This window comes from Notamacropus eugenii, chromosome 7 (assembly GCF_028372415.1).
Source record: "Notamacropus eugenii isolate mMacEug1 chromosome 7, mMacEug1.pri_v2, whole genome shotgun sequence".
Taxonomy (NCBI): Eukaryota; Metazoa; Chordata; class Mammalia; order Diprotodontia; family Macropodidae; genus Notamacropus; species Notamacropus eugenii.
Window position 1 is genome coordinate 28,801,184 of NC_092878.1, and position 21,379 is coordinate 28,822,562.

General features: G+C 37.6%; 1 protein-coding gene across 2 annotated transcripts in view; it reads right to left on the reverse strand.

The window, feature by feature from the left end:
• Positions 1 to 21,379, reverse strand: part of ZNF106 (zinc finger protein 106) — a 79,443-nt gene that overhangs the window by 4,464 nt on the left and 53,600 nt on the right. For both annotated transcript variants that reach the window (XM_072622759.1, XM_072622758.1), the window contains 10 exons: positions 20,919 to 20,974; positions 17,302 to 17,447; positions 13,760 to 13,894; positions 11,283 to 11,399; positions 5,808 to 5,999; positions 5,290 to 5,352; positions 4,464 to 4,583; positions 3,481 to 3,552; positions 1,801 to 1,872; positions 563 to 709 (listed from right to left, as the gene is read on the reverse strand). In XM_072622759.1, the coding sequence (XP_072478860.1) occupies positions 563 to 709; positions 1,801 to 1,872; positions 3,481 to 3,552; positions 4,464 to 4,583; positions 5,290 to 5,352; positions 5,808 to 5,999; positions 11,283 to 11,399; positions 13,760 to 13,894; positions 17,302 to 17,447; positions 20,919 to 20,974 (1,120 nt within the window). The remainder of the gene's footprint in view (positions 1 to 562; positions 710 to 1,800; positions 1,873 to 3,480; positions 3,553 to 4,463; positions 4,584 to 5,289; positions 5,353 to 5,807; positions 6,000 to 11,282; positions 11,400 to 13,759; positions 13,895 to 17,301; positions 17,448 to 20,918; positions 20,975 to 21,379) is intronic.

Below are 21,379 nucleotides of genomic sequence, written 5' to 3' on the forward strand. Positions count from 1 at the left end.
AGTTCACTTATTAAAAGTGATAGTTTAAAAGTTTGATTAAAAATCAAACATTACAGAACAAGCATCATCACAAGAAATCTGTGTGTATATCAACAACCAAAAAATTTTTACAAATTCCCTTACCTCTAGCAATATTCATTACAAGAAAATTCTAAGACATAAGAATTGGGATTGTGTTATTTATTAGATCTCAAGAAAGATGTCTTGTTAAAGAGAAGAGAAAAGGCATGTACATGTATATGTGTGTACGCATGTGTACTCTCATGGGGACGGACACACACACAGAACATGATTTTCTTGTCCCTAAAATAAAAAAAGGTCAGGATCCTATAAAAGAATCAGAAGTAACACACCTTCAGTCTTATATATGTTTTCTCTAGGGGTCTGCAGGTTGATCAAGAGCTACTGTATTACTTTGAATTTTAGAGTTGGAAAGGACCTCAAAGACTGATCACCTATTACAACACTCCCCTCATAAGAAACCACTAAGTCTACACAGCGAGCTAGCAATGGCAGAGATGGGATGAGAAGCTAGGTCTCCTGACTTCCAAGTCACACACACCTGCTTGGATCCTTTCCGAGAAGTAAAGAATGCATCACAATTCTTCCAACGACACTTCAAAGTCTGAAAGTTTGGGTTGGTGTGGTCAGTCAGCAAGTGTTGCTTGAGGTGATCCACAACTCCAAATATCAGTGAGCAACCGTGCCACTGGAGGCAGAAGAAAAGATGAAAGGAAAAAGTTAAAGGTAACACGGAAGAAAAAATGTGGAGAACATCCTCAGTTGGACCCTTAGAGCACCTAAAAATCAAGTAATTTTCCCATCTCTCAATCTCTGTTATCTCATTAATTCCTAGAAGACTTGGAAACTCTGTAACCTGCTGATTTACATTTTACTTGTCTCTGCAGAGGATGATAAAGTCCAAATATATCCAAATTACACTAAGTTACATATATAAGTCACACAGGAAAGTTTGGTGCATGAGCAGGCCGTACTTGGGTTAAGACTCAGGAGAACCACAAGTACACCACCAGCAGAATCCTGAAGATTTAGGGTTTAGGATTTACTTAGTTGCTGCTGCACAAGAAGCTCAGAGATGAGGAATAGGGAATATTTCAGGACCACAAATTATTCTTTTTAAGCAAGTGAGAGAATCTCAAAAGAGATGGTTACAGATACAATTGACAAATGAGCTGGCATAAACACCTATGGCATAGACAGGGAAGCAGCTAAATTATATTCTACAATTCTGTAGGCTGTTCTCATCTGCAGAGCAAGAGTATCTCTCATCCACAAGAATGAACCATAGACCTCTCATTCTCCAAAGAGCACGTCTTACAAGAGAGTTCTCTGAGCACTCTGTATATTTCTAATTTTTATCTCCAACATGCTTTATCTTCAGAATAAATGCATATAAAAGTTATCTAAATATGTATAATTATTTTACTGTTTGCCACTCCTAAGACACAATTAAGAGATCAGAAGATAATATCCATATATAATATGTTAATAAGATCCCTCTAGTGTGGTATCTGTCACACATTCAGGAGGTATTCAAATAAATATTGATAGTGATCATAAAGATTCATAAAATTAAACTGAGAACAAGTAGCACGAACCATAAATATGCTAGCAACAAGAAAAAGTCTGCTCAGAGAACTCCAGAATCTTAGAGTTGGCAAAGAACTTCAGAGGTCATGTTGTCCAACCCATATATGTGTAGAAACCCCTTTTATAAGAATCCTGACCCTTGTTATCCAGCCTCTCCTTCAAGATCTCCAGTTAGAAGGTACTCCTTACCCAACAGCGAAAATTCTGCATCAGATTTAGCTTCACAGCCTGGATGCTACCATCATAACAGCCAGTATAAATCTGGAAAAGGAAAGAACACTAAGCTCAGCTTCAAAACATCCTTCAAAATAAAACTCAGAAATTAGTTGTAGCCATAAGAGGTGGGTGGTGACTATGTTTGCGGGCACATGCATGTCCAGAACACAGATACACTGCAATAACTAGAAAAGCAAAACAACTCCAGAATCAGACTGCTAGCACTAAATTAGCAAGTATTTATTACGCACCTACTATGCGCCTGGAGATACACACAGAAAGGCAAAAATTGTCCCTTTTCTTAAGGAGCTAAAGGGGGAAACGACATGCAAATAACTACACATATAAAGATACATCAAAGACAAACTGGACGTAATCTCAGGAGGAAGGCACCAGAAGGAACGTTACAGATGTAGTCCAATGGCTTCATTGTGCAGATGAAGACTGAAACCCAGGGAGATTCTATGGAACTTGTCCAAATGTATACAAGTTATCTGGTTATGACAAAAGAACCGAGCTTCTTGGGAAACTGAAGCTCAGACTGCTGAAGCTCATGTAAAGTAAAGAGTGGGAAGGGAACACAGGTTTCATCATTAATCTTGTGACTTGTTCCACCAACTCATCCCAATGATGCATAAGAAAGCTGGATGAGCTGAAATTCACTAACTTTCCTAGTTACTCCTGATAAAGACTTGATTAAATATTGTGCTTTATAATCCCTAGCTATGTTTCTATCCCAGATTACTGGCAAATACCTTGTAACTAATCAATTGTCTACCAGTTCTAGGTATTTGGAAGTCTTGTCATATTGGTAAATATTAATAGAAGTCTGATAGAATTATATTTCCTTTTAGTTTCTTAGTTGACACTAGGGTTCTCTAAGTAAACTATCATACCATCGCCAAAAAGCGATAATTCTGTTTCTTCCTGGAGGACTTCCTCCCTCAACTTTATTTTCTTGCCTGCATTTCTAGCACTGAATCAAATAGCGATGATGATGGAGATCCTTGCTTCACCCCTGATCTTCCTTACTTCCAGGTTGTTCCCATTATATAGACGTTAGTACAATTCAACTATGTTCTAGACTTTAGGGTGCTGATCTCTTCAGCACACCAAGCTGGATTCTCTCCATTTTGATACTACTTATCCCATTAGGAAAGATACATTTATTCTTATATTTCTATAATGTACTGTTATCGTCTTTTTAAACAGGAACGATTGCTACACCTTGACAAAAGCTTTTTCAGCATCTCTCGATATAATGATCATCTTTTTTGTTGCTCTTGTTATTAACACTGTCTATTATACTGGTAGTTTTCCTAATAACTGTATTTCTGGTATAAATCCAATCTAGTCAGAGCGTATATAATTTCTGTGATATGTTGTCCTATTTTCTTATAGTTTTTCTCTCTGTTTTTAGGTATCCACTACCAAGTCAGGTTGAGGTCATGTGCAATTTAAAGTCTCAGAAAGCTGCCTGTGAAACGGACAAGTGAAGTGACTTGCCCAGGGCCACACAGCCAATAAGTGCCAGAATCCTTGAATTTCATGAACCAAGGTCCTCTTAACTCAGAGGCCAACTCCCTCTCTCCCTCTCTGTGCTGGAGAGGTCATCACTTATGAAAGTTAACATGTGACAGTAACAGCACTTACCATACTCTTATGAATAGTCATACACATTATCATATCCTTGTGTCCTCCATAAACTTGCAAACGGTCATGAGACTTGGGTAGGAAAAAAATAAGCATTAGAAAAAAGGATTCATACATATTTATCAAACATGATCACCAAGGCTCCATATAAATAGAATACAAAACCAAAAATGAGTCGTAGGAACATAGGATCTTGCAGCTAAAAGGAACCTTAGCGTTCATTACATTTCCCTTCACTTTAGAGAAAACCGAGGTCCATGTAGCTAAGAGACTGGACTAAGAACCTACAACTAATTAGAAACAAAAGAACAGACCCATCTCCTCACAACTCCTAACACATTCCTCCTCTTTCCATCACACTATATAGTGTTAGGCTTCTGTGAAAATGATTTTAGAGAACTGATGAAGGATACTACGCTGAGATGGACTAATATGCAGGAGACATATTACTGAACAAGAACAATATGGCTGTGCTTATTTGTTACACAAGGATTTTGTTTTTCTTTTTTTCCCCCAATGGAGGGAGGTGGGAGAGAGGAAAAAAAATATGCTTGACAATTAAAAAAAATTAATTAATAAAAGAAAATCACGAGGTATGCCTCTCAAGGAGAGGCTTAGTAACCAGAAAGAATGAAGTTTGGTCACTCACCTTTTGTAAGGTTCCATATTTGAGACACTGCCTCTGCATGAGAATTCTTTTAAGACTTACAGGTGCTTGCTAAAAATAATTTACTTCTACCATTTAGTGGCTTTGGACTTTGCCCCTCACACCCCCTCAGTAATAGCTGCTAATCCGGTGCCTTTTCTTCTGGATAGCTCCTTGAATTAGTTATTCTAACCATCCCATTTTGAGCCAATCCCTGATCTCGACCCCTGTGTTTTCTGTCTCCTCTTGCCTCACTCCTATGACTGGGGGGAAAAAAAAAATCAAACCCAGATGACCTTGCTGGACCATGTTACCAAAATGTGGCTCCAGAGTCTACCTGTAATTCATAGACACGAACAAACTTATCCAGGCAGGCAGTCACCATGACCTTCCCCAGAATATTCACCACAGTCACTGCATGGTTGTGACCTTTATAGATTCGTACCAGCTCACCAGTCTACAGAAAAATAAGGGAGAAGGAATAATTAATGAAAATAAATGAAAAATCATTAAATCCTTAAGTCCTTTCTCCAGGACTCACCATGACTTAAAATATAAACAAGTGTCTACTACTTGGCACTCATAATGCTAACGAATGAACGTATAAACAACACTGCTGCATCTAAGCTCAAGAACCCACACACGATGGAGGGCCTATGGGAGAAATCAACAAGGATGCCTTCTCTTTATCCCACTGAAGGGAAACTATCGCCAAGGAAAAAGAAAGTCCTCAAGCGACCTGGGTACAGTTGTGTTACTTCACAGAATACTAGGACATCAGGGCTGAACAAGATATTAGAGATGATCGAGTAACACCTCTGCCCCCCATTTAAGAAATGAGGAAACAGAGGCCAACGGTTAGTTTTTCTGCTCTCAGCTACACACCTGAGCCACACGTTGATTTACTAAGCCCCACTGCATGTGTATGATCTTGAAATGAAGTGTTAGGGACTCACAGTAAACCTTAAAAAACTCAAACTGTTCTTGAAGTCTTGACCACATCAGGTATTGCTTCAAAGAAGCTCAATGTTGTCTATCCAAGCACCTTACTTACAAATGTAATCCTAACAACCTTTACAATGGAAGAAAGTTGTACTTTTCCACTATGTGTTTCCCAAGGAACTTCCTAGGCTGAAATCATTGCCAGAATCAGTATGGCTTACATGAATGTTGTGGGCATGAACAGACTGGTCACTGGAGCCACTGAACACAAGGTCATTCACCACCTTAAAGAAAAAAAAATTAAATAAGCCAGAGTATGCAACAGATCTGGAATTGTCATATTCCTGTAATGTACATCAAATTATCAATGGCTAAATTTTATTTTCCAGCCTGATTTGATATAATCATAGTATAAATACAAGTGGAAAATAGTATTTTTCAGACCAAATATATCTGCAATGGCAGACACCTCCATCATCACCAAGGGTTCTGACTGAATCTACCTCAAATTAATCACTGCTGTATATGAAGTATCAACAAGCCTCTCAGCAGGCCACCTGTGCATGTATCAGTGTGCACGTATCTTAAAGGGACACATACAAAACAGGACTGTTTATTATTATTTTCAGAAGAAGGGCTATTCTTTATTTAAAATGAAGGCTCTGAATATTAGAAATTTCATTCAAAACCACACCTTTCCTAACACACGCTACCCCAACACCCTAAAGCCCACACTTGCCTTCATGCAGAGAATGGTTTTACTGTGGCCCTCCAGTGTGCGGAGGAGCAGTCCATTGCGAGCATCTCGAACACTGATAGTACAGTCATAGGATCCCACCACCAGCAGTCTGCGGGCACCTTCCTGAGCTGTAGCCAGGCAGCTAACAGCCCGAGGACCATGGCACTCAAAGATATCAAGCTGCTTGTTGGTCTAGAAAACAAACCATGGATCTATGAAGTAGTAGATGCCCTGCTGCACAAAGACTTCAGAGAAAAATTTCTGTTAGTAATGTCCGGAGCCACTGCCCTAGGGTACAAAATCTCCTATCTTGTCATCTTGCCAACAAGCGATCTGTCCTAATAAATTCCTTTTTAAAAATACTTTTCTAACCTATTTTTTAACCTATAGTCATCTCCTGATACCACTCAATATTCTTCCTTTTAACAGAGAAAGTAAGTCAAATCAAACAACATAGTGAGTGAGTCTGAAGCTCCAAGGGTGTCCCACACTCAAGCCCACTGTGTGCACTTTGTCCTCTGTTCTGCAGGTGTGAGCCTGATCGTTACAGTTACTCAGTCAGCCTGCTTGTTTTTAGTGCTGTTTCCATTTCCATTACTGTAAGGCAGTTGTCATTTCCTTCAGTCTGCATCAGTTCACTTCCCTGAATGCCTCCTACTGATTCTTATGCATGTTTGCATTCCCAGGTTGCTCTGCCACTCCCTCAAGTGAGAGTTACTAATTTTGTTTCTCAGTTTTTGTTACTGAAGTGGTAAACATGGGGCCTTCCTGCCTCAGGGTATGTATGCCCAGTAGTGGTGTCACTGGGTTCACTTCAAATCAAGGATCATTTAAATGCCTACTATGTTCCAAGCACTATGCTAAGACCAGAGACAGAAAAAAAAAAAACCAAAAAGTCTCTGCCCTCAGAGAGCCTATATTCTATTGGGAGAACATAGAGAATTAAATCTAAAACATATACTAAGTAGATTTCAAGGGGAAGGTACCAGCAACTGGTACTTCTAGTGCCCAGCACAAATGCCTGGAATTTAAGAGGTACCGTAATAAAGGGTCTAAACAGTTTAATGGCTTTTTCAAATAATTTGAAACTATTTTCCTCAAAGTTACCCTAATTCACAGTCACACCTGTGGTGAAATGCTATGTCTAAGCCCATCTAATGCCATTTTCTTCCTTATCATCTTTCTGCTTTGAGGAATGAGTTGTTTTAATTTGCATTTATGATATTATTAAGGATCCAAAGCGACTTTCATCACTGTTGTCAGTTGGCCATTCTTTCTATGACCATTTACAAACTTTTACCACGTAATCAACTCCAACGTTTTTATGTTGTGGCACCAAGATAAATTCCAAGTTCCAATAAAAATAAATTTCTCCAAACTTATTTTTTAGCTTCTGTCTACATACTTACTTTTACACTTCACCATGGCTCTATGCTGAGTGTTCCCCTCATGGAAACCTCATCTTCTCCCACTTCCTAATTCAATGGAAAAGGGTGAGCAGCTTCCTCCTCTCTGCTACCCAGTACTTCTTCCCAACCACAGTGCCACCCTCTTACTGCTTATAATATCACTTTGAATCCATTGTCTACCACTCCCTAAATCATCATGACAAATTATTCTTTTGTAAGATTTAAAATTTATTTATAAATGTATTTATACAAAATTTATTTATTTATAAGATTTAAAATTTATAAGATTCTAAACTTGACATTTCCCTTCTCTATCAGCCTCCTTTGTCATCATCTCTCTTGCTTCTCCACACATGGACCATCAATGACTCAATATATGTTAATTCCACCTCATCCATAGTCAAAGAAATATTGCATTCTGCAAAGCCTAGACTCCTCTGGGGACCACTTTGATGTTGTTTTTATTTCCATATCCCTCTAATTTTCTGCTATGAAAATCTTCAACCATATATTACTCTCATTGTCTGGCTTCTCCACTCCACTCCACTCCTACCTCCCATGCCATGGAGGATGTGAACTCATAAAGACCTGCTTAATGTGCTACAAATTCACACTGCCAACCTCAAACTATTTAGAAATACTATTTTGCATCTGCTAGTGGTTTCTCAGGAAAATCCTTCATACTACTTTTCCAAGTTTTTTTTCTTCCCTCAGACCCCGAAAGTCATTTATCTTGTGTTTACAGTTCTTTAAGACTTAAGTTTCCTTTCCATCACTCTTAACTGAGGCTTTCAATATTTCACTTCACGAAGAAAGCAAACAACTAGCATGAGTTCCTCAATTTATCTAATCTCTATCTCAATACGTATTTCTCTGTAAGTCTTCTTTTCCTCTCCAGCATCTTCAGTCTCTTTCCTCCTCCTGGCTCCTTCCCCTCTGTTAAACTTAAGTCTTACGAGAAAAACAATAGGCTTAGAAAAATCCCACAACCACCTTTCACCTAATCCCCCCTGCTCTTTTTAGCAACTGCCTTATTTCTTGCCTTCCTTCACTGTTAAACTTTTGAAATGAGGGGCCACTGGCATTTCATTTCTAATCCCCAAGGTTGTAGGTAAAAACTGTGTATTAATGGAACCCCAGAAGTAGGGTCCTATTAATATATAATAATAATTATATTGTTACATAATTTTGTTATACAATAACAAAACCAGTACTGATATATGACAGTTACATAGTCCTATAAAGTTTACAAAAGGTGTTTTGTGTGTGTGGATATATAACAGTTACAGGAAAAGACAGAAGGCAGGAATGGGGCTGCAAATTCTTTTATAACAGAAACAAGGGTGAGAAAACTCCTACTACCAAAGGTATCAAAAGGCACCTTTTCTGAAACTTAAGTCTTAAGGAACTATAAACAAAGAAGTGAAATGACTTGCTCAGGATCACACAGCTAGAATGCATCAGAGTCAAGATCTGAAGTCTTTGTGCCTTTGGAGCTGACTCTCACAATGGTACTCACTTTTACACACACACACACACACACACACACACACACACACACGTAACAAGTGACCATTTCTTTCCAACAATAGCTGGCTGAGCAAGGAATACTTAGAGAATCTGTGATTTCATCAGTGTGGGTACTCTGTACTCCATCGACAGATACAGATTACAATCTCTCTACAATCTAGCAGATGATCTATGAGAGTTGCCATGGCTGAAAGATCACCCTGCAGCCAATCTGGTGTTGGGCCTCTCCGAATTTAGCTAGGCTGGTCCTCGGACAACAGACATGATCTGCTACCGGGGCCATACTCGAAGCCTTTCCAGCTTGGTAGGACCTGCCAGAGCTTGTGCTCCGCTGGCATAGCCTTCGAGAACCCAGGGTCACCTCCACGCCACGATGAGGCATCAGAGTAGGACTTAAGTGGAGGATTTTCATTGCAATTGCCAGCCTGATGCAGAATGACAACTCAGCCAGTGAAAGAGAACCAAAGAAAACAGAACAACAGAAAGACAAGAAAGTGAACTCAAGCACGAATATAGGCTGCTCTACCATCACTTTACTGAATCCTCAGATTAAGTGTCCTTCTTACCACTACGTAACTGGGAATCATTAATGGTGGTTACTGGCTCGGGCACAGGCACCTCCAAATTCTACCACAGAGCTACATAGTCCTGTTTCTCAACTCATTCCCCACTGTAAATGTGTTCTAATCGATCAAAGACAAGCTTACTACTAAGTCCTATAGCCTTTTCTCCACCCCAATCTTCCTTAACTTATGAATGGCAATTGATACTAAGGTTCATCCATTCCTTGAAATTCTATTCCCATGTCATCCATGACAAGATGAAACTATACTATTCCAGTACTTCTCTGCTGCATTAGTGGTTCTTCCCTTTCTTTAAGTGAGTATTCCTTGGTCCTCTGCAGATAAGCATACCTGCCACCTTACCACACTCCCAAATATATATATATCCTTCCTCAAATAACTCCTCTAGTCTTATGATTTCAATTTCCATGGCTTTGATAATTTTTCCTAAATCTGTGTCCCCCATCTTGTCTCTCTCAACAAAACTCCAGTTCTCTGTCTATTAAATGAAAAGACTAAATGTGATGGCCTTTAAAGTCCCTAACCAGACTGAAAATCCTATGATTTCTCTGATCTATAAAATGTGCATGGAACATTTCTATTTGAGTTTCCCACCATCCCTCAGACTCAGAATCATTTCTTGTGACAAAAGTCAGTCCACTTTCCAGTCTATGACTCTTCTGGATTCCTAACGACATAAAACCTAGATCTCAACTATGACTCTATCTTCCTTCATCCCCTACATCTGTTGCCAGATCTATAATTACTTGCCAAGAAACATTTCTCAGGTCTGAGTTTTCAGTCACCACCTAATCTAGGTTATTATCCCCTTCATACATGATTATTTCAATTGCCCCCAGTTGGTCTCCCTACTCCCATACTCTCCCTATTTCAAGTTATTCTATACCACCACCAGATGAATAATCTTAAAAATATTATTTACATGAAGTCACCTTCCTGCTCAACAATCTACAAAGGTTCCTTGCTGCTTCCTATATTAAATATAATAAGTTCTTCTGCCTGATTGTCAAGGCAGCCCTTCTTAACACTTCTACACTTGATACCCAACTTCATTCCCCCCATTCCTCTTCATCATCCAACACATACACACACACCAAGCTCATTTGGTCATGTTGCTACAAAGCCTTGTTCCACTCCTATCATCCCAGTTAATCTCTCATTTCCATGAAATGAGGCATAGTCTTGCCTTGTTGGCCAGTCTTCTTTTATATTACGTTAGATAAAGATATATCTTCAAGTTCAATGCGCAGCGCAGCCCACAGTACCTAACGTCCAAAGGTAAGTACAGTGCAGATGGTCATCAAATGCTTGATTTTATTTGAGTGTGTAAACAGGAATGAAGTTGATGAAATTCACATCATAGAAAAACAGGCAGGTAGAGTTAGGAATCAAGTCATGTTGCAAATACTTTGCTGCAAACTGTTAGAAAGTTTCTATAATAAAAAAACTAAGTAAAATATTTTTAAATAGAAAAAAAAATAAAGTTCCTATAATAACCAGTGTAGATACCAGATGATAGGCCACAGAGCCACATTAATCCTCAGAGATGAAAGAGAATAAAGTCTTTCTAAAGGGGACAGAAACAGGATTGGTTATGAGGAACTTAACAAAATAGGTCATGGGACCCCTAGGTGGTCATAGGCCACAAAGCTAGAGGCAAAGAAACCCAGGCGCAAGTCTCTTCTACATTTAACTTCTTTAAGTCTGATCTATTTTAGCTAGCAGAGGTAAGAACAACCTATGATGAACAAGAAGAGCTCAGCTCAAAGTTCCTTGATGTGCAAGGGTACGGGCAAAAAGAACATTAGGGTGGGTTCTACTTACCCTTATCAAAAGGAAGAAAACAACCTGTTGGGGCACATCCTGTTGTCTTCTCAACAAAAAGATGGGAAAAAAATTTCTCGGTGAAGAAAAGCAGACCTAGCACCGTCGTCTCTTTGCCAACCACTAACCTTTAAGCTGAAGGTAACTACGGTGCCATTCGCCAATCCTGCATAGAGGATTCTCCAGCGATTATGAAGACAGAGGACACGGTCTTCCAGTTGTAACTTCTCCAAACACACTCTAGTCTAAAAATGTGGAGGAAAGGTCCAAATTAACAGTGACTCCTGGCAACAGAAAGTGAAATTCTCCTCTGCTAAAGGATTATAATATTAGGCACAGTTTCCCTACCCTACTCCTACCCTGCCCCCATTTCCATCTTTTTTGATTAAAAGATTCAAAAGTTCAGTTTTTCTCAATCTACCCCATCTATGTTTAAAGGTGAACCTAAATGTACAGCAGATTAGGTGTGGACTTCAAAGTTAAAAACCTTGTAGAATAATCAGTCTGTCTTATTCTGTCAGGTTCAATGCCATCTGAATGCTTTCAGAATTTAAGGAAGCAAGTTTTTTATATGATTTACACAAAGCTATTTCCCAGATCATGATCAAAGTCTTTAGATGGCTTTGTCTAAATTTATAAAATCATACCTACAGTTCTAAGATGGTACATTTGCCCAAAGGAATTTTTGCTTTCTTCCTAACTTCAGTTTTGTACTCCATTATTTTTATATTCGTTTGAAGATACAATTTGGTGTTTTGGGTATTAAATGTAACAAGAGAAACAGTGCAGTAATATCACACGGGTGCTTATATTGTTAAGCAACTGAAGTCAGTGAGTTGACTGGACAGTGACTAAACTGTAATGAATGAATAACTGTAGGAAATGTAAGTGACCTGCAGTTTGAGTGATAACAACAGAAAGATCTGTGAAAGAAAAACTCTTTGATTATAAATATGCTAGATCAATCTAGTATAGCATTGCTAAATGTCTGATTCACTACAATGGTAAACTCAAAGCAAGATGTTGGGCATGCTGTGTCTTAGGGGCAATGAACGGATAAAGCATTCTGAAAATAGGAAAACAGGTTTATAAAAGAAAGGAGTTCTGATCTTTATGGTCAAGATACACCTAAAGATACAGCATACTGAAAATAATTCAATTCAATTCAGGAAAAAGAACTAATATACTCTCTAAGATGTTCAATAAGACATATTTTTGAGACATGGCTTAATATGGGACTTGTTTTACCTGATTATACAAAGGTTTTTCAATGGAAAGGGAGGAATGGAAGGGAAAGAAAACAGATTTTTGCCAGTTGAAAAAAAATAATAGCAAATGTTTCTAAAAGAAGAGGAATTTGTAATCAGAAGACTTCTATTAAAAGAATCTTCAATTACTTGGAATTTACTGGGAAAGGGGAAGGCAATAACAAATGTATTTAGAGAAAAAAAGTATAGGGAATATCCTGTGATTAGTCCAGGCATTTAGTAACTGTGCGATCCTGGGCAAGTCCTTTAACCACTTTGTACCTCAGTTTTATTCATTTGTAAAACATGGGAATTTGTGGCTTCTAAGCTCTTATGATCCTATGGACATGTGGAACTTCAAATGAAGAAAAAGTTAGCTAAGTTAAGACCTGAAGCAGTCTCACCCTTTGGAAATGCCCAAAGGTCACAACTGTTAGGGCTCAGACACTTAGGATTTTCCTCAAGAGTAATGGATTTGAAATAAGAAGACTCGAGTATGAAAGATATTATTAATTTGCAGAATCTTGGTCAAACCATCATCTCCAATCCTTTATCATCTCAATCTGCATAAAGATGACCCTTACTCATGCCACCTACACTTCATGGGGTCAGACATTTAGAGTTGTGAGGAGCATGAGAAGTACTCTGGGACAACCAACTTATTTTACAGATGAGGAAACAGAGTCCCAGAGAAGTAGAGTGATTTGCCCAAGGTCACACAGAGAAGTGGCAGAACAAGTATTTAAATCTGGGTTCTGTGACTTTAAATCCAGTACTCTCCACCACACAGCTTTGTAACTCTATAATGTACTCTAGAATTATATCATCATTAGTATTATGTGTGTAGGAGCAGTATTTATCCACTGCCTAAAAAAATAATAAGCCTCACTGCCTGTAATTTCTACTATTATAAATTCTTTTTGGTCTTAAAGGTTTTGTCATGTTCAAGAACAATTAAGAGGGCAAACATTAATTGTGGCTTTAGCACAGTATTAGTTTACCACCATCTGAGAACAAGATGGAGACACACAGGATGGACTGTTGGGAAATAAGAGCCTAGAGAAAGGAGAGATATTGATAGAGGAGATAAGTGGGTTCCCAAAGACCTTTACCTCCTTAACAAACATGCCTGGTATTGGCCCTGAAACACTACTCATTCTTATCCCCACATGTCCTAAGATGACATCTCTTGGGTTATGATATCACATTATGTCTCTGGAGAAACTGAGAGGCCAATCCTCCACAATCAGAAAGGCAAAAGAAAGGCTATGGAAAGGTCCTGTCAGGCCTTCAGTGTCCCCATTCTATACAATAAGCAAACAAAAAGACATCACTCAATTCTCCAAGGGTATGCCTACCTTGATATTGTAGCAGTGGATGGTATGATCACTGGAACCAGTGTACAAGGCTGAATTCTTTCCATTGGTCTGAGTAATCACGAGGCAGTTAACTTTGGAGGTGTGTCCCTCAAAAACACCCACACATTTCCTAGTCTAAAGCAAAACCCAAGACAGTTGAGTATATTACCTCTGGCATATATATGAAATAACAATACTATTTCCAGGAGACCTTCATATGTCAGGACACAAGTCCACAAAAATAAGTGCAAATAATTCATGTGTAACACAGCAGCATATACATTATTCCCCAAGGCAGAGGAGTCCCTACCTTGGGGAAGGGTTCCACAATACACAAATGAAGGAAATATTAACCTAATGCTTAGATGCTTGCATTTCTGAAATGTGGCTCTCTAGAAATATTTAACAAGGACTAAGAGCTCAAGGAATCACCGCCGGCCTGGAAGCACAAACACACCAGGCCCTTTCTACAGATCCTACTCCTTTTCTAGAGAGAAGCACAGCTCTTCCTCATAATCTGTCTTCAGGCTTTAAAGAACAATGCTTCTGAAGAGAAAAGCTACAGCCTGTAGGTCTTTCTATCAAAACAAATGAATGTGCTAATTCATCTAAGGTTACTTCAGGTTGAAATGCATTAAGCAACTTTAAACAGATAATCAGTGAGTTCACAGGGACCTCACGCTCTTCCCAAAGCACAGATTAATTCTCACCAGAAAGAAATTCCACTTCAGCCTCCCCTCCTTCTTAGTTGTTTTGACCCCATCTAGCAAATCCTCTACCCTACACTGCTGTTGTCAGCTTTGTAAATTCTCTATGGGCAAAGACTATCACTGTTATCATTTACATCGACTATGGTGCTTTGTTCATAGCAGCATTTTCATTATAAATGGTCTTTTCCAAGTGAATATTGTCATTTCTGCTCTACACTTAAAAAAAAAAGCTGAGATATGGGAGGAGGAAAAAGGAGAAAGAAATGGGATGTTAACAATTTGTTTATTTTAGAAGACAATACTGGGAAAAAGTTTTGCTTTTAGCAAAAAATGACCACTTACAAATAGATGCAGCCTAAATAAATTTTCCCTTACGCTGTGTTCTGCAATACTTGAACAATGGTATTCCGTAAAAAAGAACTATGGTTTCTGTGAGAAAATTTCAGTACTATCATCACTTCCTTCTGAAATATTAAGAATAAAATTTTAAAAATAAGTACACTCAGAATTTTTTTAGTATTGAAAGACAAAATTTCTCAACTTTATCTGACCTAAAAATAGTAACAACATACTAAAAATATATACTCTCGGACTAGCATTTATGGGGTTATATGTAAGGTCACTGTCTAAATAACTTAGAAAATCATATCCTTAAACAAGAACCAAATGGAAAGCATTATTTTCTCTTTTTAAAACCTTTAAGTGAAATCTAACAATACAAACATTTAGTATGTGGCACCCATAAAACTGCAGATGAAAATGTAATTGGGAAATGTAACAAAATAAATAAAAATACAATATAACATAGATAATGCTAATTTGTGATTTTCTAAATCAGTATGTTCCCTCTATGGATTCCTCTATGTAAGTCTGACATTCCCCATACTGAATTTTCTTCTTATGGGAAAGTGCACATTAAAATCCATGAGAGAGAAAATAACAGACTGGGAATCCTGTAATGGAGGTAAACCTCCTGTGTGGTGGTAATGAATAACGATGAATTTGAAGTCAAGAAAACCTAGGTTCTTATCCTGACTGACAAACCTTACAGGCTGTGTAGACCTCAGCAAGACACATTTTCTCATTTTCTCTCTCTCTCTCTCTTTCTCTCTCTCTCTCTCTCTCTCTGTGTCCGTGGACAGTCTCCACCCTCCTCAGAGCCGCCAAAAGCATCTGCCACTCTCCCACTCAAAAAAACCTCTAGGATAAAATACAATTTCACTGGCTCGGTACCTGAAGTTCTTCACACTCTGGCTCCAGCCCTCTTTGGAGCCTTAGCTCCTATGAGTTACGCTGACACACTGTCTAGCCCACCTAACTGGCCTAGGGAATTCCTTGAATGATGCATCCTATCTCCTGCTCTTGCACAGGCTTCTCCATGCTTGGCCTGAGTTTCCTTCTCACTTGTGACTCTGGGAATCCTTAGCTTCCTTCAAGGCTCAGTTCAGGCACTAGCTACATCCTGGGGTGGGCGGTCTTTTCTGGACTCCTCTCATTGTTACTAACTACTAATCTCTCCCTCTTCAAATTATCTCACATTTATTTATATGTTAATATTTTGTACCTCTCATTGCTTCTGTAAAAAATTTCTAAAACTCTGCACATAGTAGGAGCTTAGTAATGAACTGAAAAATCAGTTCATAAAACAGTCTCAAGAAAGAATGAAGGAAAAAAAACAAATTAACAACTAAAGACACATTAGAAAAACAGCAGGTCAAAAAACTTTGTGCGACAGCATATATCATAGCACCCTTAAAGATAATACTTTACTTCCCTTCATTACATGGACAAGGGACAACGGCTTGTGGCATATAGCATCTGCTGTCAGGTATGGCTGATATGTTTTCTTTCTTTTCAAATCTTTATTACAAAGGATAGCTTGCTGAATAAGAAAATGCAAATGATATTTTTGGAAATAAATACAGTAGAGAAACGGAAAGCATCAATAAATACACTTTTAAAAGGTACATTTAAGAAAGTAGTATGGATAGTTTGTGTCTAAGTAGCAAATTGCTTGGTGATTGATGTATTTGGATAACTGAAGATCATAACCAGATTCCAGAAGCAATTGGTTATGTCCTTAGATCAGTTTCATTAAAAATCCTTATGAAAACTTTTTTTAAATTAAATCTACAAAAGCCTTATTTGTCTTTACCCATAGTCTATGTTTTTTCTTTCAATTCAACATTTATTAATCATGCATTGGATTCAACACAATGTGTCAGCTGTGGATTTAACCTTCCTTCCAGATGCAGTAGTTTGCCTCTCTTTCTAGCAATCTCCACTATGTCCCAAAGAGAACGCTATGCTAAGAGAGCTCCTGCACCCACCTCTAGCACAGCAAACAAGTCCAGAGTTTTCTCCCGAGGTAGCGGATTCTCTTGGACCACCACCTCATTTCAGTGAGACTCTGGGCACAAATTCATTTTCATGACCGTGTCATAGCAATGACTAATATTTAGATTACAGGATCATAAGATTTAGAGCTGGAAGGGGCATTAGAGGTCACTGAGTTTAATCCCTTTATTTTACAGAAGAAGCTGAGAGGTTAAACGACTTTCCCATAGTCACATAGATATCAAATGTCTGAATAGGGATCTGAACATCAAGTTATTTTTTTTAGACAAAAAAAGTACTGATTTTCTTATGTATACATATCTATTTGCTACAAGGGAAAGTAATATCATTAAAGATTAAGTTAAAAACTAAGAATTTATTTCCTTGGAAACTGGCAGCAATGAAGAATGAAATTGTAATTCTCCATGGGGGAAACAAAGTGCTGCAAGGCCAAACTTATAAAACAAAATAAAAAAAAAAAATCAGTCTACTTACCACCAAGTTATAGGCTCTAACTGTTTTGTCAGCTGAACAGGTATACAACAAGTTCCCAAAAATCTGAATAGCATTCACAGCAGCCTGATGTCCCTCAAAATTTCCTTCAGTGGGTTCTTCATCATCTCCGGGCTCTGAAGAAATTTCTTTAAGGCAAGAATGTGTTTTCTTTTTACAGTCTTTTTCTTTTCAAATTAAGCTTTTACCGACGTCTTCTATTTTTTACATGCTCATCATAGTTATCCCCATTAGCACTTCCCCTCCAGAGAGCTAGCCAATAACAAGTTTTTTTTTTAAAGACCCCCTCCCTCCCCAAAAAAGGAAGAAAATCGGTACAACTGATCAATACAGTGAAAAACCTGAAAAACCACAGTGTAACACCTATGGACCTCCAACTTTCATGGAGGGGTAAGGGGTTGGGATGTCTTCTCCTATCTTTTCACTCAAGTTAGGCTTGATCTTTATATTTGTAACATTCACTTTTGATTTATTTTTGGTATGGAGTTGCTCTTTCCATTTACGTTAGTCACAGTCGACATTGGTTTTTTTTGGCACAGTGATTACTTCACCCTGTATCAGTTCTTATAGATCTTTCCATGCTTCTCTGTATTCATTACACACATTATTTCTTACAGCACATTAACATTCCACCACATTCACATAATACAAATTGTGTAGCCATTCCCCAATCAGTGGGCATCCAATGCACTTCCAATTCTTAGCTAACACAAAAAGTGTTGCTATAAATATTTTGTCATATATGAGGACTTTATTCTTATTGAAAGGATATAAACCTAGTAATGAAGTCTCTGATTCAAAAGGTATGGACATTTTAGTCACTTTATCTGTACAATTCTAAACTACTTTCCTAAAAAGTTGTGCCATTTCACAGTTTCCCCAACAATGTATTAGTGTGCTGATAATTCCACAACATCTCGACAATGCAACCACCATTTTTGGGGGGTCATCTTTGCCAATTTTCAGGGCGTAAGGTAAAACTCTGAGGTTGTTCTAATTTTGTTACGATTTAGAGTATTCTTTCATTGGTTGTGAATTCTTGTTTTAAGAACCGTTTGTTCATACCCTTTGACCATATCAATTGGGGAATGGCGATTAGTCTTGTATATTTTTTAGTTGTTTATATATTTTGGATCCCAAATCCTTATCTTAGAAATCTGACACTTTGCTTCCTTTCTTATCCTAAGTGAATTTATTTTGTCTATACAAAGAAGCTTTCAGTTTCATATAATTAGAATTATCTGTTTTATCTTTTATACTAGTTTCTATCTCATTTGGTTAAGAATACATCTTCTATTCACAACCATGAGGTATATTACCTGCTTCTCTTCTAGTCTGTTAAAGTTGTTGGATCTTCAATATTATATCATATTTTCATTTAGAACGAACTTTGGAATATGGTGAAAGGTGTTGGTCTAAGTCTGCTTTCCATTTTTCTCATCAGTTTTTTACTAAATAAGGTTTTTCCTGGATGATCTGTCAAATACTGGGCTTTTGAGTTTCATTGTTTCTGATTCTTCTCTACCTAACCCATTCCAATGATCTATTTTTTAACCAACATTAGATGCTTTTGATAACTAACGCATTACTGTATTCTGAAGTTCTAGAAGACATTCCCCCCTCCATCTCCACCTCTTTTCATCACTTCATTTGATACCTAGACCTTGTGCTTATCCAAATAAGTTCAGCTACTATTTTATCAAGTTCTACAAAGTATCCTTGGAAATATGTTTCCAAAGTGTAAATTATTTTGGTAGTACTGTCATTTTAACTGTATTTGCACAGCCTAACTAAAAGCACAAAATATTCCTCCAGCTATTTATTTTTCTTTGTAACTGGATCTACATAATTCTTTTGTATGCTTTGATATGTTTATACTCTATTATTTTATGGATTTTGCAATTACTTGGAATGGGATTTCTCTATTTTTGTTTCTTGGGTTCTGTTATTATTACATAGAAACGTTGTTAATTTTTGAGGGCTCATTTTATAGCCTGCAACTTTGCTAAAGCTATTAATTGTGCCAATTAGTATCTTTGCTGAATCCCTAGGATTTTCCAAGTATCATGAGCAAACAGGGATAGTTTTATCAATTCTTTACCTATCTTTATGCCTTTAATTTCTTGCTTATCTTATTCCAGCTACTAGCATTTCCAAAACTATATCAAATAATAGTGAATAGAATGGGCATCTATATTTTATTCCCATATTTATCAGGAAAGGTTCTAGTGTATCCTGATTGCATACAGTGTTTGATTTTGGTTTCAGATAGATGTTTGCTCTGATTTTTAAAAAAGGTCCCTCTATGTCTATACTTTGTAGGGTTTTTAGCATAAAAGAGTCGCACTTTTTGTCAAAAAACTATTTTTGTATCTACTGAAATGACATGGTTTTTGGAATGTTTGGTTTTTAAAATGATCATGCTACTTGTTTTCCAGATACTGAACCATTCTTCCATCCCTGACAGAAATCCAACTTGGTCACAATGACTAATATCTTAGATAAATTACCACAGTTGTTTGATAGGATTTTGTTTAAAATGGGTCAATATTCATTAACAATATTAGCCTACAGTTTTCCTTCTGTGGTTTATTCTTCATTGGTTTAGGTACTGACACTGTATTTTTTTGGTAAGAGGATTCTAGCAGGGTGCTTTCTTTCTGTTTTTGAGAATAATTTGTTAAGTATGGGTACTAATTGATTTTTACAAGTGTGACAGAATTCTCCTATGAATTCACCTGGACCAGGGGTGCTTTGCTTTGGTAGTTTCTTACAGGTAGCTCAATTTCTTTTTCTGAGACTGGATTATTTAAGATGTCTATCTGGTCTTTTGATATTATGGGTATTTTATATTTCTGAAGTATGTCTTTTCAATTACAAGAATAGCTGTCTAGGTCTAACAATACTGACAATAAATAAACCATTACCTAATTACACTACCATTGATAAAAAAAAACCTTATAGAACGGCTCAAAATCTATCACTAAGAGCTTATCACACTTCCTGACATGTAGTAAGCACCTAAAAAATGTTTAGTGACTGATATTAAAAAACTGACATAAAGTGATTTATGATTTATAACATCATTTTTACCAATATACTCTATTTACCTATATTATCTAATTTGAGACTCAAAACAACCCTTTGAGATTGTTACTTTTTATAGGCAAGGAAACCAAAACTCAGAGAAATTAGCTCATTTTGCCATGATCACACAGAAAATAAATGCTAGAGGTGGGAGTCAAATCAAGATCTCGCCTAACTTCAAGAGTTCTTTCTCTTATACCATACTGTCTTTCTAGTTAGAGATCTATTCCTTCCAGTGGGCACTGCCTTCTCTAAATGGTATTCTTGAAATACAAACATCCCTGGAAGGAGTAAAACAGTGAGCCACATGAGTAAAACACCTCATGTGAATTAGTTTTCCAAACAATGACTGAAAAGTGGCTCGAGACAAATCTTACCTACTTCAAATTTTACCTCGTGCTAGTTAGCAGTAGACCAAGACAATATGGTTAGGTCAGAAAGAAAAAGTAGGCTCTATTTTGGAAGTAAATGCAATCTAACTTTATGGAGTGATCCTTATACATGTTAAATACCTGAAGAGTTCTTTGACCCCTTCATCGAGGAGATGGAAGTCTGAGTTTCAGCCACACTACAAACAAAAAGCAGACACCTCAGCATTAATTACAGGGAAAGTAGCAAAAATGAAAGCTTTTCTTGTAACTCGAAGTAGGCTTCTAAAATAGGAAGCTAGAGCAGCCAGATCAGCGCTCCAAATCCAATGTCTGGCTTAACTGAGACTCTTAAAGCTACTTTATGCAAACACTACGGTGTGGTTTTGCTCCATCTTGTCCCCTTACTGAAAGCTGAGAGAAAGAATCTGTATTCTCATCAATACAGCATTCCCTCCAGTGACAGAGATCACAACCCATCAACGGCTGACTGTCCTTTATAATTTTTGTCTCCGTTCTCCCATAAACCTGTCAGGATGATTACATGCTAGGAGGCCTCTTTGTTTGTTCTTCTGACATCTTGGGGATCCATGGAACAAGCAACT